The following is an 18,808-nucleotide window of genomic DNA, read 5'->3' on the forward strand; positions in this document are numbered from 1 at the left end:
TTAAAAATGGGCAAAAAACGATCTGTCGATCTTTTAATGCTGTAGTAATATGGTAATTAAAAATAAAATAAAAATATATCATCTTCCTTCGGTCCGTGAGCTTCGCTATACTGAGATTTCACTGTATAAGTGTACATATATATAGCATCATGGACAAAGGTTCTCTCAAAAATTCACGCCAATAAACTACACCTTATTCTATTTATAAAACAAAATATAATGTAAAATCTTCGATCAAACTTGACTGCCAAAACACAACCACATCTTTTATATCTAAATGATTTAATTATTATTTTATATTACTCTATTTAAATTATTACATAAAATATTATTAAACATTATTTTTTTCAGCAGAAGCAAATCCAGCGGCGAACTCATAACAAACAGAGGAGCATCGGTGAGTAATAAATATTTTTCACACTTTGTCAACACTTACTCATTATTAATTGATTATAAAACAACACAGAACACATGTTCGTTCGCATAACACATTTTTTGTATATGAATATAATACCATATCATTAGACTTTGCACGTTGGAAAATCATGGTGCGTAGTCGTTGCGAAAAATTGCGCAACCGTAGCGTTTTCCAATTTGGGTTCAGTTGAGGCAATCGGTTAGCACTTTTCACTCCAGCGACGGTTCTCAAATATCCCAGTCACGTATTGGTTTCGGGTGCTTTTTTTAACGTTTGAGGAGCTCCAATGGTGGCTTATGAAGCGCTGTGTGAAACAATGCGGTCACAATAAGCCTCTGGCTACCAACAGCCTTGAACTTTTTTTTTCTTAACACAACACCGATCATACATAGTCGTAATATATCTTAAGAATCGAATTTTATGATATGACATCCTACGATTTTTTTTATTGAATTATTATTATGTGTACGCGAAGACGTATGACTTATTCTAATTTATTATTAAAGATTAGTTAGTATGAAATAGTATTATTTTAAGCACAAACTTGATGTAAATTAAAAAATTATTCTATATTACTTTTATTTAAATTATTTTTAAACACAACAGTTTTAAATGTGGTCATGTATTCTCGAAGTCGTATCGAGGATCAAGTTGAACTCTTGGAAATTTAGGTTATGGTTTTAATGTTTTTCTCTGGATTATAAGCTTTATTTATTTCTAATCGAAAGCAAAGTGGTTAAAGTAAGTAAGTGCCATCATTTTTTCTGCATATGATTTTTCTCTCTATCTTGAATAATATCATACATAAAAAGCCAAATCGATCTATTGTATATATAGTATATACAATTGAACTACAAAACTATAAGAATATCTGAGATATGTTTAACTGCATGTAGACTTATTATATAATTAAATATTTGCATAAATTCCGACATTTCATATTCAACATCGACCTTTTCATGTGCCAGCGTTTACACTGGAACATCAGTAGCGTTATATAAATATTTTATTGCATTATAGCATCGTTACGAGGTCGTTTTAAAGTGTCACAATTGTGACATCGATTAATGGCTCGATCGATCTTCAATCTTCAATGCACATCAATGTTTTTGTCCAATTGAATAACTCTGTTTGATCTTCTTGCTTGAGCAAAAACGGTAATCTTCAGTGTTTGACAAAAAAATGCTTGAATTCTTGGGACATACTTTGTTAAGGCAGAAAGCGTTTGTGTTCAAGTGCTGCTATTTGCATAAAATTTTCTTACGTGTGCCATATGTCATATATAATAGTTTCGTCGTTAGGTCCGACAGTTATGGCCACATTACCTAGACACGTTTTCAAGGATGGTTAACAATGGTGGACTGAGTCGAAAACATGAGCCAGAGTTTGATTTGGTGGAAAATCAAGGTTGTGATAATTAACATCTTAGTTGGAATTTTTAGTTTTAATTAGTATAAAACATGGGCATTGTCTACATTTGTTAGTGTTTCCAGCCTCGAAATAAATAAATAAAAAACAGTACATCCTGAATTTATAATATGAATACACTCACAAATAGTTTCATTAGCTAGTATTGTATGCTTATTTTTAATTTACATAGCTTGCATTGAAATATAATATAATAATTAACAATTATTTAATTAATTATTTTTGTTAGGGTTGTCTCTTGTATAAATGTTAATATAATATGCGAGTTTTCCTTAAAATTAAAATTAAATATGTCTTTATTTAGTGACATATTCCACTTAATTTTAAATTAATCTGTCTTAGGATTTATTTAGTGTGTAAATATTTTCGTCATGGTATTTTAGTAAATTAATCAACTTTATCATAAACGCTCATAAGTAGCAAAATTGTTTGTAAAATTTGGTATAAAAATACTTTAAATGTCAGTATATTTGTATATCATAGCGACGATATACATATTTATATTAAATTTGTATTCGAAGGATTATTTGTGAATCTTATACCACACTAACACTTTCTTTTTATGTATGTATAGCAACTAGAAACTCCAAATCTATCATTCGAATATTTGAATACCAAATATATTTCCTGTTTTTCAACTATTCTTTATTAGAATATTCGTACTGTTCGTTGTTATATTTATATAATAGAAGTGAAAACGATCAACTCCAAAAATACAGTAATTTATTATTTTTTGTGTATTACAACAACTCATGTACACTCCATTTGCGTTAAGACAGTCAGTTCGATAGCTATTCATTTCATTATTATTCATAATTGAAAAAGAGATGGGAAGTTTGGGTTTACGCCCTTACTATAAGCTCTAAAGCACATTATACTGATACACGTTCGATATACTTATCATTATCCCTGTTCATATTTTGAACAAATTTATAGAAATTTTTTTCTTCAACGCAGTTTTGCATTATTTACAGACCAATTTTACCCTTTTTGTTTTGTGAAATTTATCTTATCTTGATTTTATTTATAGCTGCAATTATAACAGACAAACAAAATACTGAATCAAAAAACACTTTTTAATTGCGGAAGTTTCAGAAATCAATCATATATTTGAAATAATATTGTACAGTGATTTTTTTATCTCTTTAAATCAATACGATTCATTTTTAATTTAAAGTCTTCATATAGAAATTCATTATGAAAACAGTTTTTTTAGTATTTTTGGCAGCTGATATAATTAAAATTTAACTTTGTACTAATTTGAAGTATCAAACATGTAATACTCTATAAAAATAATGGATATAAATATGTATGTATTTATGAACCATTTTTAATTATTTAACTCTTTGAGTAGTGAGCTAATTGAAACACATTTGTAAATTGACTAGTGAGTTAATTTTACGTATTTTTCCATAACTATTTTTGTTGTTATTTATATTGCATTTATAGTAAATTCAAGAGAAAAATCAGTGTTTAATTGTCTGATTGCTTTAAATATTTTAATATTTTTTTTAATATTAAATTTATAATACATATTTTTTATAAATTTTTCTGCTTTGTGACATTTTTTTATATCAATTTAGAGGCTCTCAATATTTTTATATAAAATTTATATAATATATTTTTTGTTATGATCATTTACGTACTCTTTAATTCATAAAAAAATATTATACACATATAATGTTTTTTATTTATTATTTCTTCAGTTATATATGTAAATATATAACTATCTGGGGTACTTCAATACAGTGAAATATTGATCGCCGTACATGTACGGCGATACCGCTCTAATATTCGAATATTTTATCAATTTCATATTCGAACAGTTGAAAATAGCAAATATAGGGAAACTCCGAATTCTCCGTTAAATTATCAATATTTGGTCAAAATACAATTAACTTAATTTGACTTAAAAACATTTCATTTATTTAATTTAAAAACAAATAAAAATAAATACAGATCTATGTTGTTTGAAACTGTGAATTTTTTATTACAAAATAAAAAAAAATATTTTTTACAATTTATAGATCAATTATATACGTTTTTGAAAAAATTGTCGTGTTATTAAATACATTAAAAATTTTTTTTTTATTTTTAATAATAATTACATAAGACTGACAAAAAATAGTGGACAAAATCAAATACACACAGAATTTACGTGATCAATGAGGACAGGGCAGAATCAGGAGCAACATAACATTTGTAATTCTAGAAATAAATAAAAATAAAAAAATACACGTAGAACATGCCAATGATTTTAATATTTAAAATATATATAAATATAACAACCTCAAAAAAATATATATAAATATAAGTACCTCAAAAAAAAAACTACTCTGTGTACTCATATACACTGGCCCCATCCCTCACGATGTCCGACTAATCGCAGGCAATAAATTTAAGAGCATGTGATGATCACGCGTTAAACGATGCTTTTGTACATTGACTGTTGAAAACAAATATACTGATATATGATATGAAATATATTGTTAGTTAATATATAAATTATAGTAATATATAAATAGTTAATTCATAATTTATAAATGTGACGAAAAATATCGATCTCAATGTTGTTGTTTTATGATGATGTTTTTGTATACTGACTGTTAAAAATAAATTAGTTATCAATCATAAGATTGCAAATAAATATTTTTTAGTATTTTATCAAAGCAGAAATGTTGAAAAATAATATCTGTTTGAAAAAAACTATATATATTGTATATACATACATCTAATAGTGCTATTTTGTGGATAAAAACTTGTTATGGTGCAATTTTTAAAAAAAATTGTACATTTGTGTTAGACTTGCTGAATTTTGTATTGTATAATTTAATTTTACTACTAGCACCAAGGTAATATTTTATTTTTAATTGATACTTTGATTAAGTTTATGTTGGTTTCGAAACAAATGGTTTATTATTACTTGTATTTATTGTAAATAGATCATTGCAAAAGTTAACAACTATTCTAATATGTACAAATATTTTAAAATGATAATATTACCATCAAATTATTTATCCTTAATCAAGATTATATGATCACTTTTACCCACTTGAATCAAAAAAAATTGTACTGATTATTTTTAAATACTGGATTGAGATAAATGTTATGATTTATAATATATTAATCTTCGCAGTAACTTTATGAATGGATATCCGGAGGCTTTTGAAATGGAATAGATGAGGACTAAAGATATTTTATTTTATGATCGATTTCGCATCCTTCACCCTGTAGATAAATATACTACGTTTTAGAGATAATTCGTGTCGTGAAGTCAGAATATTTTGAAGGTCCTCTCCAGCGAGCCTCTTCTAAGCCCGCGAGCGCTCTATGCCCATAAATTCTCAAAAGGCGCACACACACATATAATTACGTACGTCTGTCTCGCGCACACCATATTCTAAATCTTTATCTTAATTGCCGATCCCAAAGAGAAAAAACTTTTGCTAACCCTGTCGCCGCAATGAAACGGTGATGGACGCGTCGCAAAGTGCGTCTCTGTGCGCTTCGGCTAGCGGTTGTGTTCGCACGTCGTTCATTTGCTCACAATAAAAACACTTTCACATAGTGTTCTGTTCCCAAGAGTTGTCTGTGGAAGTACGGACGTTGAACTGGTTGATTTTTGTGTCGCAGTCGAAGCCGAGGTCCAAAGGAAAAAGGTTCACGTTCCAGAGCACCGTCAGGCAGATCGAGAGGAGGAGACTAGCTGAGAAGCTGTCCAAGGAGGCAGAGACTAAGGAGAAGCAGAGACTCAGCGAGCTGGAAGCCATGAGGAGGTAATAAAGATATCTATTTTTATTAAAACTTTTATAAATATAATAAAACTATAGGTTTCATCATATCTAGAGCTGATGTTTCTTATATATTAAAGACAGTTTGTCAACTTTATGAATTATATTTATATATCGATGGCTAATACATATTATATACTTTAGTAAATATATTTTTTTCAGCATTAAAATATTAATTATAAAAATATATCACTGTTTTCAGATTTTAAATTGATTATACATTAAACATATTTTATTATTACTTAAAAGGTAATAATATGGCAATTTATGATTAAATAATATATTTATTTGCTTCCACGCTTTTAAAACATACGCTGTAAAAACTTTAGTAATCAATTTGATTCCATTTTCACTAAAAACAGCACTGTCAATTTTTCCTGTAAAAAATAAAATATCAGGTAAATTTATATTTAATTTTAAAAAATCTGTAAAATATTATTAATAAAATATTTGATATATAAAAAATATCTTATAAATCATTTTCTCAATATTATTATTGTAGATTAATGAAACACAAGAGGTGTTAACATAAAACGTTACAACGTATAACAATTCTTCAGACAATCAATGATCGCGAATCATAATATTTTCAGTCAATAAATTCATATTATTATTTAAATTCAGTTATACTCATGAATCAGTCTTTGGGGTTCTTATAAGCCTGGCACTCTACTTATATTATATATAGATAATATTAACAAATTATTTTTAGTTCAAATCAGAATATTTGCACCTCTCCAAAATAATTCCTCTTTAGTATTTTAATCATACTCACTATATTTTTAAATGGTTATTGCCGATGACGCGTATTTATAACAATATTAACAAAAAAACTCTATACTAATATTTTAATTTTGAAGTATTATATTTTAGTCAATAAATTACCCCTAAAGCTATATTATACATAATTACAATACAATTTTACTGTAATAATCAATAAAAGTCTCTTAGGCTATTAAAATCCTGTCACTCTACCAATACTCTGCCACAGATATTACTCTTATTGTATATAGATAATAAAAAATAGCTTTTAAACTTAAATTTGAAAAAAAAAATGTTTTTTTTTTAGTTTTATCATATAGCTAATTATGCGTAATTATATTCATATATTAAAATTATATGCAGGCATAATTAAATAACAAATAATATCAACAAAACAATAAGTTGTTTCAAATATTACAACAATATTTATTTTCATATGCTTATAAATTATTATTAAATAAATTGGAGAATCACGATCGCGTCCTCTTTTGATTACCGTTGGGTCTAAGATGTCCGCTCTTGCCAACTCTCCAACTCAACTTAAGCCATCCGGCTCCCTAATACGCTGGCATTACAGATTGACCTGTTTAATGTAAGCTACGAGGAGCTGGTCTAGTTCGTATCATTTAATTTTTATATTTTATGATTTTTTCATTCTTTTTTATTATTTTGATTATGTTTACATATGTTTTTTGTGTATTGAAATAATACGTTTATTGTTTTAAACCATCGTGACCTGTTAGGTTACGAATGATCTTAATTTAATATAATTAAATATATATATATAAAATTTTTAATCAAAAAATTATACGTGAACTAACATTATGAAATAAATTTAAAATCAATAACAGTCCACTGAGCTAATACAAGCCTGGCACTTCACCGATACGCTGATATCACTCTTGTTTTAATGGGCATATATTTGCATATCTTTAAAAAACATTTATTCACGTTTTACTTAATAAAATATATTTTCAAATTGTTATTAATACAAAAATACGAGTTTTTTTAATGTTATTATAATATTTATTTTTTTAATATTATAAAAAATTTAGGCAATAAATTCCCTTTGAAGCTATTTTATTGCGTTAATATAAGCCTAGCACTCAACCGATACGCTACTACGACTCTTATTTTATATATTATATGTATGTAATAAAAAATAAATTATTTTCAACTCAAATTTTAATATATTTGCTCCTTAAAAAAAATGTTTTTTTTCGTTTTATTTATGAAACTTCGTTTTTTCATATTATGCGTATTTATAAGTTCACAAAAAAATGATCGTTTTTAATTTTCTAGAGTTTTAAAATTTTAGTATAATACAATAAATAAATTATCCCTGAGCTTTTTTTCTTTTAATTTAAAATCAAACATAGTAGGTTGATGTAATATAAGCCTTGCACTATACTTATACGCTGTTACGGCTTTTACTATATGTATAAACATAAATAACGAATTGTTTACAGATCAAACTAAAATATATTTGTACATCTGTCTACTTTAGTTTCATTTAGAAAACAATATTTTGCGTATGTATTTATACAATCATATGGAAATTAGATGAAGATAGTATCAACACAAAAATTGAGTTTCTTTTTATTATTTTTAGGGTATAATTTGTTTAGTCAATAGATTATCTCTAAATTAATTGTATTATTTAGATTTAGACTAAAACAATATAAGCCTTTCACTCTACCAATACGCTGGTATGCCCTTTATGGTATATATGTATTATAAACACTTAGAAAACAATATTTTAAAATCGTTATTGCTGCAACAGATAATATGAACACTAAAAAGAGTATCATTGAAAATTATTATAATTATTATTTTCTATATTTTTTCTATACAGAGCAATAAATTACACTAAAACTATTTTATTAATAAAATTTACAAAGTCGTTATTGCAGATTATGCGTATTAAATAGCAAATAATAACAACACGAGTTTCTTTCTAATATTTAATAATATTATTTTTATTTTATAGAGATGATTTTTTTAGTAAATACCCCAGTAGCTATTTTTTTAGTTAAATTTAAAATCTATTGAGTTATTATAAGCCTTGCACTCTACTGATACGCTGATACGGTCTTTAAATATAGTTTTTCTTATTAAATTATTTTTAGCTTAATTTAATACAATGAAAAATTAATTTAAATAATGAAAATAAATAAGAAATCATGGTTCATAAATATTTAAAAATAAATATTCTATATCGTCAGTTATTTATTACAATAATTTATATTTATAGTATTATTATATATATTTCTTTGATTAAAAAAAATATATGAAAAAATAACAGTTTTTGCCATTATTGTGTAAAGAATATAATATCAAGCAGTATGTCATAATATTTTCAATAAAATATAAATCAATTTACGATTTTCGCTAAATTAAAATTAAACTCACAAATATGTTATTATTTTAATTTAAATTAACTACATACATACATTATTTATTATTAAGTTATTATTACAAAATAAAAACAAACGTATTTAAATATTTTTTTAATAATTGATGATAAGTAAAGATAATTAATATTCTTTTTTTATTCATGGTATATGTCTTATAATATTTTTTTTTGTAGCAATAATATCAAAATAAAAAATAATTAGTATAAAATAAATACAAATTAGATATTAAATATGAATTGCTTTCGTGTTGGTCCGATTGCGGATTATAATAAATCTTATATTCGGTTTCACTCTTAAAAAACTAGCTCTAACAAAATTGCGTGTGTGTATCTAACAAAAAAATATTTGTATAGCAACTATTACCATAACAAGTGCACATAATAAATCGTCGTCTATTGCGCAATCGCCCGCTTTTTTGTTATTCTTCTCCATTGTCGTCTCCGAATGAATGTCAAACGAATGAATTCGGCAATAACAGAGAAAAAACTATGCGGTTTTACAACAGCGTTTTTTTTTTCATTTTCATTATACATATAAACTAATTCTACTCATTGTGATGTTTACGAATGGAGAAACCGGCCTACACGGATCGTGTGAACAAAGTGAAACAGAGAGAGAGAAGAGTCAAACGAGCTCGCACGTTTTCAAATTTCTTAATTGGCTTTCGAAAACACACGTGTGTAGTTCGTTAACTTTTGCATAATACTGTCTTTTGTCTATTTGCAGAGTCGAAGAGGAGTTCCAGAGAAAGAGGGCGCGAGAAAAGGCTTCGATCAGACAGCAGCTCAGATTGGTCAGCTTGGACGAATCCTGCTCTAGTTTGCCAAACTCTTGGGGAGCTCAGGTAATTTTATTTTATTGAAGAGCATCATGATCATATAAATAAGTAGGAAATAATATACCTTAGCCACAATTAAACCTATGACTCATCTGCCTATCTATGAAATAACACTTTCACAAAACCATAGCGGAAACGAGCTCAGCTAAGCGATGCATCTGATATGCCAATGATACACATCTTCAGTGAGCGTAACGTACTTTTTTCCATAAAAACTTTCATTTACAGGGTCGGTCGGAACCCGAAGGAGCGGTGTCTTCCAGTCCATCTGGTACAAACGGAGCTCATCCCAGAAGAAGCAGGAATTCAGATGCTTCTAATAGCTCTATTGAAGGCCAAGGAGGATCTACCAACAGCAACCAAGGAGCTAGAGCACCAGCCACTAGGGTGCTATCAGAATATCGGCAAGACACGAGAGAATACAGAGATTACAGAAGAACTCCAGCAGCTCCGGCTCTGCATCCACATCCTCCTGCTTGCTATAACATGCCGAGAGCTCCTCATACAGCTCACAGGACAGGTATATGATGTAAATGTACATAATAAAATATAAATTTGCAATAGAGTTCATTGAACATATCGCGTGAACGTAATGCATATAACACGAAGTGTTAGCGCTTAGCTGCTTGTGAAAAAAATATGAGGCGATAAGCTTACTTACTTATAAACTGGAAAGGCGCTTTGTTATGCTCTGATGTCAAAATTATATAAGCATAATCTTATAATAACTAAATGCATGCTATATGCTAATTATATTTGAATTATTAAACAGTGTCCTTGAATGACTTTGCTGCGACCGTTATAGAATATGGCAAAAAAGTATGGACTGAAACAAGTAGAGTAAATGCTTATAAGAATCGATTTTCAATATACGTGGTATTACGTCACAATATTATTAATGGCATATCAACCACTAATGCTAATTAAAAATATAAAGGGATGAATAAAATATGTTTTAAGAAAAGAAACTATATTTTCTACCTATCTATAAATATTTTCGATGTTTACTTTGGTAAAACTCTTTGTAACGAATACCAAAATAACGAAATTTTTAGTATAACTAATCTTCAATTTGTCCCAGAAATCTTTAATATAAAAATTTTTCATTGTAACGAAGACTGATCTCAGTATAACGAAATATTTTGATCCGAATTTGAGAGTAACGTTACAACTTGCCACAATATTTCTCTGAATTCAGTTCGTCTTTAAATTGGGGTGTGTCAGATGTGTTCACAAGTGACATTCAAGGTATTTCGCCGACCCTCAAAACTTTTTTTATAAAACATTTTTTAACAAATTTGATTTTGTTCATTAGTGTCCATCTTGTAAGCGGTTATTTTAATGCTGTAGTAATATGGCAATTAAAAATTAATCATCTTCTTAACATTCAATATAACGAAATTTTTTTTCGCTATACTGAGATTTTACTGTACTTTTTGTTAAAAAATAAACTCCAAATATTGTTTTTAGTCTTTCGCTTAGCAAAATAAACTTTATTTTATTTTTTTATTGTGGTGCTACTTACAAAAGTGGGTTATTATAATATATTTCAGCATCTAAAAAACTCATTTTAATAATTCCCATAATATAAGTTCAAATTAATACTATAATTATAATTAAGATCAATCTCATGGATAAACTATAATTGAGATTGTTAAAGTCACATACAATCAGAAATTTCGTTATGCATTATTTTAAATGCTATAAAATAGCAAATTCGTTCTGTAATACGCCAATTATTTATTGAATTTAATTGTTTATAAGACGCCACTGGTTGTTATTTCGACTGTTTTCTACTAGACATTTTCATAGATTTGTATTAAATAAAAACATGTTGAAAACTATTACATATAAAAATTATTGGATTACAGTATATATTTAAAATTATTTTTTTAACTGTATAATTAATCAAAACAGAAGTCAGTGACAAAAAATGTGTTTTTTTTTCAACTTAAACAATTTTGTTGAGTTTAATTGTTAAGAAAGACGCCACTAGTTTTTATTTTGACTGTTTTCTACTAGCTATTTACATAAATAATCAAAATAGGAGGCAATGAAAAAAATGTGTTTTTTTTTCAACCTAAGCAATGTTTTTTTAATATATCTTATCTAATGAATAATAGTAATATTTCTATCTGAACCATTTAAAAATTGACTTTTTTAAGAATACATATTTTTTTTATTAAATTACTATTTTTGACAAAACAGTCTAAACGATTTATATAGCAATGATATTATTGATTTAAAATCAAATTTTCTCCATCGATCCCCAATCGACCCCTAATATTGTCATATCGACCACTTCTTATTGAAATTCTTAAAGTAAAACGCAAGTTTCATTAATGGCTTGTTGATATTTTTAGATAATTTTAAGGCAAAGGAACAACGCATTACAAAAAATAGTGAATGTTATGCTAAAACCCTTAGCTAATTTTGTGTAAATTTGTAATCAAAAGGGTAACAATTTAAACCATATTTAATTTCAAAATTAATCAGAACATTTCTACTTCAATTTTAAATAATAAAAAATAAGTCATTTCTCAATAAAACTTGAATTGAAAATTGTGTTCTTATTGTAGCAACTTTTGATAATACGAAAGTGTCATAAACCAAAATTTAGTATATTTATAAGCAACAGAGATTAATTTATTTTTAGCACAATTAAATTTAAGAGATATAAATCTAATCCCAAATATTTATTAACTGCTCAAAATATATTTTCTAAGCATTCTCAAATATATATTATAACGATCGGAATAATGTTGTATTTTTTACAAATAAAGTGTTTTATAATAGATAGATCTACTAGCAATATATATAGACATAAATAATTATGTACATAAAACGAATAATTAATATTATTATCATTATTATTTCAGTCGTAACAAACTCCTAAAATTTTCTGGAATAAAATAACATAAATAAGTTGTTTAGATTGTAAAATTTTTAACCAGTACGACTTTGAAACCTACTCGGCAAAAATATTTTTTAAGGTTTTTAGTGCAAATTTTTATGCTTTAACATTATTAAAACAACACATAGATTCTTAGTATACTAAAAAATCACATATCAATTAGTTTTATTACCATCAAACAGGTCCTTTTAACATTCGTTTTATTACCCTTTAATTTTGTGAACTCCATATGTAGCCTATTATTTTTAAGCAGAATATTTTTTAACTGTTAAAAAAAAATTAGCATGATATAAATCGGTGAATAATGCCTTATAGAGCCGAGTTCGAATCTCATATGGACCCTAGTGTGTCTATGGTTTTTTCGGAAAACAGAATTAGTGATTAATAAATAATTATAATTTCGATCGATTTTCTTAGATTTTCCTAAGCTCACTTGGTCGTGTATAGTCACATCTAATGATTATCTCTGATTTACAGACTTCGATTTTTCGTCTAGTGTTTTACTACTTACCAAATAATTGTTGCTTATATTTACTAATTTGTATCGAATTGGACTTGTTTATTATTATTATTTTAAATACCTACTATATTTATTTAATACAAATATTAGATAATTATTAAATGATACAATATACATTTTACTATATAAGAAAAATCATTTTTACAATATCTCACATATTTAAAAAAACTAGTCAGTATGAGATAGTCAAGCAATTTTATATTTGTTTAGTCATTGATTCGATTTCTCAAATATTGAAGCTATAATAAGTCTTTGTCCGGATATAATATATAATAGTCCGATATTTTCTTGCCATACTATGAACTTTATAAATGACCGATAAGGGTGCGGTGGTCAATTTGGTACAACAATATCCGGGCTGTCAAATTTGTTACATCGACTGACAGCCGACAGCGGAAGTGTGTCATAACTGAAACACGAAAGCAGCAAAGTCATCTCGGGTCACTTTAGCCAATCGTTCGGTAATGGTAAAAATGGTAAATGGACAGGTGGGTGGTCGGAGACGGCCAACGACTCGGACAACTACCGGAGGGAGTTCGCCAGAGGGCGCAGAGCCCCCAGCAGCTCCGGCTCGGACCTCTCCCAGGGGGGTCGCTTACTCACGCCGCCCAGGTGAGGATACTCACCCCCTCGATCGATAAAATGAAAACATGCCTTCGGTCATTCTATAAAATCAAGCTTTCTAAGAAGTTATAGTGATCCATAATACCGGGTACATTAAAATTATGCACGAATATAAAGCAACTCATTAATTATATTTAAAAAAAAAACATTTAAGACACTATTAGTTTAGTATTATTTAGTGACTTAAATAAACGCATATTTTTGTAATAGTATTATAAATAAAATTCGGAAATGCTGAAGTCTTAAGAATTTGCGTGATCAAGTTTCTTTGAGATTGTCTTTTTGTCAGATTACGGAAGCAACTTTAAATCATCTAAATTCATTTCTTTAGCTTATTATTTTAACGTACTTTAGATGTGGACACCTCTAGCTTACTATATTGATGTAAATATAAGGATATTGCATTAAAATTTATAAATATTAGTAACCAGATATGAGCACTGAGTCTTACAAAATATTGTATGTAAAAAATTGAAGCAAAACTTATTTGAATGAGTAATTTTTATTTATTTAAGTGGTATTTTTATGAATATAAATATATTAAAGTAATTAATATATAATAAAAATACAGACCGTTCTTTCTTAGTTAATCTTTATTTTCAGCAATGTTTTTAATGATAAAACTAATACATATTCGTTAGGAGTTTATTTAAAAAATGTAGAATTCAATTCAAAAAGCATTAGCTTATTTCTAAAAATTAATGAATTACGCAAATAGTGTTGTATTTTTTAAAACTAGATAGTATATTATTATATCAGCGGTATGTGCTTAAACCAGTAATACTGCAAAAATAAAAATAAAAAGTAAATTGAATTATAGAATGATTTAAATTTAAAAAAAAATATTTTAACCAAGTCTGTACTTATTTTGAAATTTAATTTAATGAGCAGTAGTTTTATTAAACAATTATTTATTATTGAAACGTATTTTTAAACATCTTAATAGGAATCGCTGAACATTATACATTAGGAAATTGCTCCAGAAAAATTAATTACATACAATTTATATATGTACATAAATTACCTATGATTATTGAATTTTGACCAGCACGATAAATCAGTGGTATAGTTAGTACCTAATACAGAAAATCTCATATGAATCTTTGTGTTTTACAATTTATATCGAATCTGGGAGATCTGAATTTTGATCTATCATCACAGATTTGGTTTTCTTAGATTTTCCTAATCTCTCGGAATATTGTGATTATTACATCAAAATGAGCTATAAAAAATCCTCAATATTGAGCTACTTTAGCTCATAAAAAATATCATATATATATTTATAATAAAAAAAAAACACTTAACTGACGGGTAAGGTAGTGCCTATCCGTAATATTCGCTGATGGTGAATCGCGGAACAGGTATAATCAACCTTTTTTGACGTCTGGTTTTTAACGACGAGTACTGTACTAAGCTTACTGTGCTTCTATATATGAAAATAATATTTGTGCTATATGAAAAAAATATTCTGTCTTTATTTTTCTTTGAATATAGAATAAAACGTATGTTTGTAAATACACATAAAAACGTAAAATGCCACTATGACTAACTATTAACTAGTCACGGTGTCAGCTCCTGTTAACTTATCCAAAATAATTATTCATAACTTTGTTTTTCCACTGAAACTAACCGCCTGTCTTTCACTAAAACAATGACGAAGTCATATTATGCGTAAATTCAAATGGACGTCATTATACTGATTTTAGAGTAAAATAAATTTGATTTGACTTAAATTAGCTGTTCTATCTCAATGATGACTGAAATTTAAGATGTTATTAATTATTATTATTTATAAATTTTTTTTTATTAAAAATAAAACATATCTATAAGTCAAATTTTACAAAAATCATAGATAAAATAATTTTAACAGATGTACATTAAATAATATATATATACTCATTATTTTTGTATACCTTTTAATTTAAAAGCTAATTTTATAATTAAATTCTAGCAAAACTCTACGTTGTCATGTCATTGTGGCAAAAAAATCGGTCGATTCATTAAATAAAATAATAAATTTAAGTAAATTTGTAATAAAAGGTAAATCAGTTTTGGCATTTTTGTTATGAGGGATTATTTTACTGATAATTTTGTTTAAAAAACACTGACCATTAAGTACACACATTTAATATACATATATATTTTATTATTTAAAAAAATTAAAACAGGTCTGAATCAATATTTTTATATTTATGATCTGCGTGCAGTTGAATCGACAGTTTGCCAAAAATGTTCTTCGGCATTTTTTTCAAAATTTTTTGCAAATTTCAAAATTTTTTTGCATATTTTTTTCATTTTTTTTTTCAAAATTTTTTTGCAAATTCGACATTCATTTTAGTGCACATTTTATCTCGTGAGCAATTTTAATGTACGCGTTCGTCTTAAATATTTAACGACAATAAAAATATAATCGCTCAAAAATTATAAATCTAATGAACAGTTTAACTGCACACTTAACCATGGAATAAATTAATTATACAGACATGTTTCATACAACTGTGTTTTTTATATACACATATACTTTAAAAATACGTTGATTACAATTGTTTTGGGAAAATAAAAAAATAATTTTCGGTACCCAAAGGATACCGAAAAACATTTTTGGAAGACCATAATAAACTGAACTCAGAGAATAACAATTATTTTTATTTAACTTCTGGTATTCATAGCAATGAACGCATATGCTTCTATATTTCAGCAGTGATACTTCTGCCATTTTAGTTACTAAAAATTTGAAGTTCATATCGCGATAAATCCCGATCGTTTTAAAAAGTAAATACTTCTGACCATTAAAGAAATATAAAAACAATTTTATAAACTGTATATAGCTATTAATATAATTCACCTCATAAATATAAATAAATTATTTTTTCTTAGATACATCATCAAAAAATATTGATACAATTAATAAATCATGTGTTACTTCACTCACGACTAACTTCATGCTTTATACATGGATGTCTGTGGTTCTTACTTACAATTTAAAAAAAAATATTAGTTTAACGTTCGTAAATCATATTTAAAGTCATTCATTGCCAGAAAAACATGATAATAAACTTTAATTTATATTATTTGTATTAATGTATGATTGTATGTATCTAGTATATAACTTTGATTCTAAATTCAATAGAAAAACATTAAATTACTCCTAAATAAAAATAGTAACACATACATACATTTTTATGATAACGATAAGCATTACAGTAAGCTCGCGATCAAGATCGATAGTAACATGGTGAATATATTTAAAAAACTAAAAATCTTTTAATAATTAAAATCAAGGTGTATGAAGAGATAGAGAAAGTTAAATGAAAGAACTTGGTTTCATGATTCTTTCGCTTCATAATTATGCTCTTTCCATCCTGATATTTGTGATACAAATGTTGAAGGAAAAGTTAACTAAAAGTAGACGTCATATTTTAAATATATGTGTTGCGATATCAGGGATATATATTGATCAGAAAGACCGTTTGGCATTTTCATTATATTTTTAGATTCATAGCAAATAGTTAAGAATTGCACAATGATACAAAAAAGTTTCATTATTAATTTTATTATATTTTTTCCTTATTAAAATATAATTTTGGTCGATACAGGTGGTGACGTATGCGTCCGCGGAGTAATAACAAGAACTAACCCTATCTAACAATAATTCTAGTCAAAAACTATTTTACCTATTTTAACAAGTCGCCTGGCAACTATAACGAAACATTGAGCAACGCTTATAAACGCAAAACACACAAGGTTAGTATAACATATTTTTAACCAAAGGCTTATTGAAATAACTGCTTTGATTATGCAATAGCTTAAATTTTAATGCTTAAATTATACATATTTTAAAACAATAATGAAATAAATAAGAATGTGATATATATATTTTGTGCTAAAATAATTTTTAATTTATAGGTCAAGTTACAACGACGTGAGCAACTAATATGGAAAAATCAGCATATTATTAAAATTTAATTCATATAAATAGTTGTACGAATGAGTGTTTTTGCATTAAATCTATAAACTTAATTATAAAGCAGGTAATATATAGGTAAAATAGTATTCACATCAATTTATTTCTAAATCATTAATATATTATCAATGAAGACTTGACTTGCATCTATCTACGAGTATGTATGCCAAATAACTTAAATAGTTTCAATACAAATTATTATATTTTATTACAAATTTACGAATTATATTAACAAGGTGCTATTATGTATATTGCATATTATGAAATTACATAAACATGAGAGTTTTAAATTTTTATATATTTTTTATCTATATAAAATGTAATGTTAAATATGTTAAATTAATATAAAAGTTACCGTATAAGATTTAACAATTTATAAATTTAGCTATTTGTATTTAACGTCAATGTGCCTTATAACTGGAATGGTATATGTTATAGAATTATATAGATTTTAAACGGCAAATGTATGTTAATTATTATTATTAAAATGTATTATATATTTTTTGTAATATATGTTTTTCAACGATGTTTATTTGCTCAAAAATGTCAATATATAAATATACTGTTAATATATTTTATAAAATATTATATTAAAATAGTTTTGTGTAATATTTGTAAAATAAATTTCATATGAAAATGTTTATTATGTTTTAGTATTTTTACCTTAAAGATTAGATTATATAATTTAATAACAATATAATAAAAATTAATATATTTTCATTATTTTGCTAAAGAAATATTGTTTAAAGTTATTAATTTGCCCAAATTTACTAAATTATACGTAGCATTTCATTTTATATTAAAATTTTGTAATTTCGTTTATATAAAAATACATAGCATGCTACGTATTTTCACATTCAATACTGTTCTTGAGACAAATGTTATTACAATTTTTTTAAGGGCTGTAGTTGACATTTTTTTATGTATGTAATTTTATAGAAAATGTTCACCTCGTAAAAATTCTGCAACCGTAAATTTTGGGGCCAATTTTATTTTAAATACAGAAATATGGAGTTCAGATGTGCATTGACAAAATAATTCAAACGATAATATACATCTGGAAGCACAAAATAAATACATGACTAATAAAATTTAATATAAAATTTAGTCATTAAAAGCTCAAATCTTAGAA

At 26.3% G+C, this 18,808-nt stretch overlaps 1 protein-coding gene across 7 annotated transcripts in view; it reads left to right on the forward strand.

Moving 5' to 3' along the window:
- LOC148237454 (uncharacterized) overlaps nucleotides 1-18,317 on the forward strand; it is a 104,973-nt gene extending 86,656 nt beyond the window's left edge. For 2 of the 7 annotated variants that reach the window (XM_088181715.1, XM_088181718.1), the window contains exons 12-17: nucleotides 352-397; nucleotides 5,480-5,622; nucleotides 9,543-9,660; nucleotides 9,883-10,174; nucleotides 13,577-13,700; nucleotides 17,619-17,780. In XM_088181715.1, the coding sequence (XP_088037841.1) occupies nucleotides 352-397; nucleotides 5,480-5,622; nucleotides 9,543-9,660; nucleotides 9,883-10,174; nucleotides 13,577-13,700; nucleotides 17,619-17,646 (751 nt within the window). In that variant the 3' untranslated portion in view covers nucleotides 17,647-17,780. Of the gene's footprint in view, nucleotides 1-351; nucleotides 398-5,479; nucleotides 5,623-9,542; nucleotides 9,661-9,882; nucleotides 10,175-13,576; nucleotides 13,701-17,308; nucleotides 17,457-17,618 lie in introns of those variants that run through there. The other 5 variants (XM_088181719.1, XM_088181720.1, XR_015808923.1 and 2 more) reach the window with 4 other exon arrangements.
- Nucleotides 18,318-18,808: the final 491 nt, after the last annotated feature.

The sequence above is a fragment of the Plectrocnemia conspersa genome, unplaced genomic scaffold, assembly GCF_051122295.1.
Source record: "Plectrocnemia conspersa isolate PC_06_02 unplaced genomic scaffold, ASM5112229v1 ptg000002l, whole genome shotgun sequence".
NCBI classification, from domain to species: Eukaryota; Metazoa; Arthropoda; class Insecta; order Trichoptera; family Polycentropodidae; genus Plectrocnemia; species Plectrocnemia conspersa.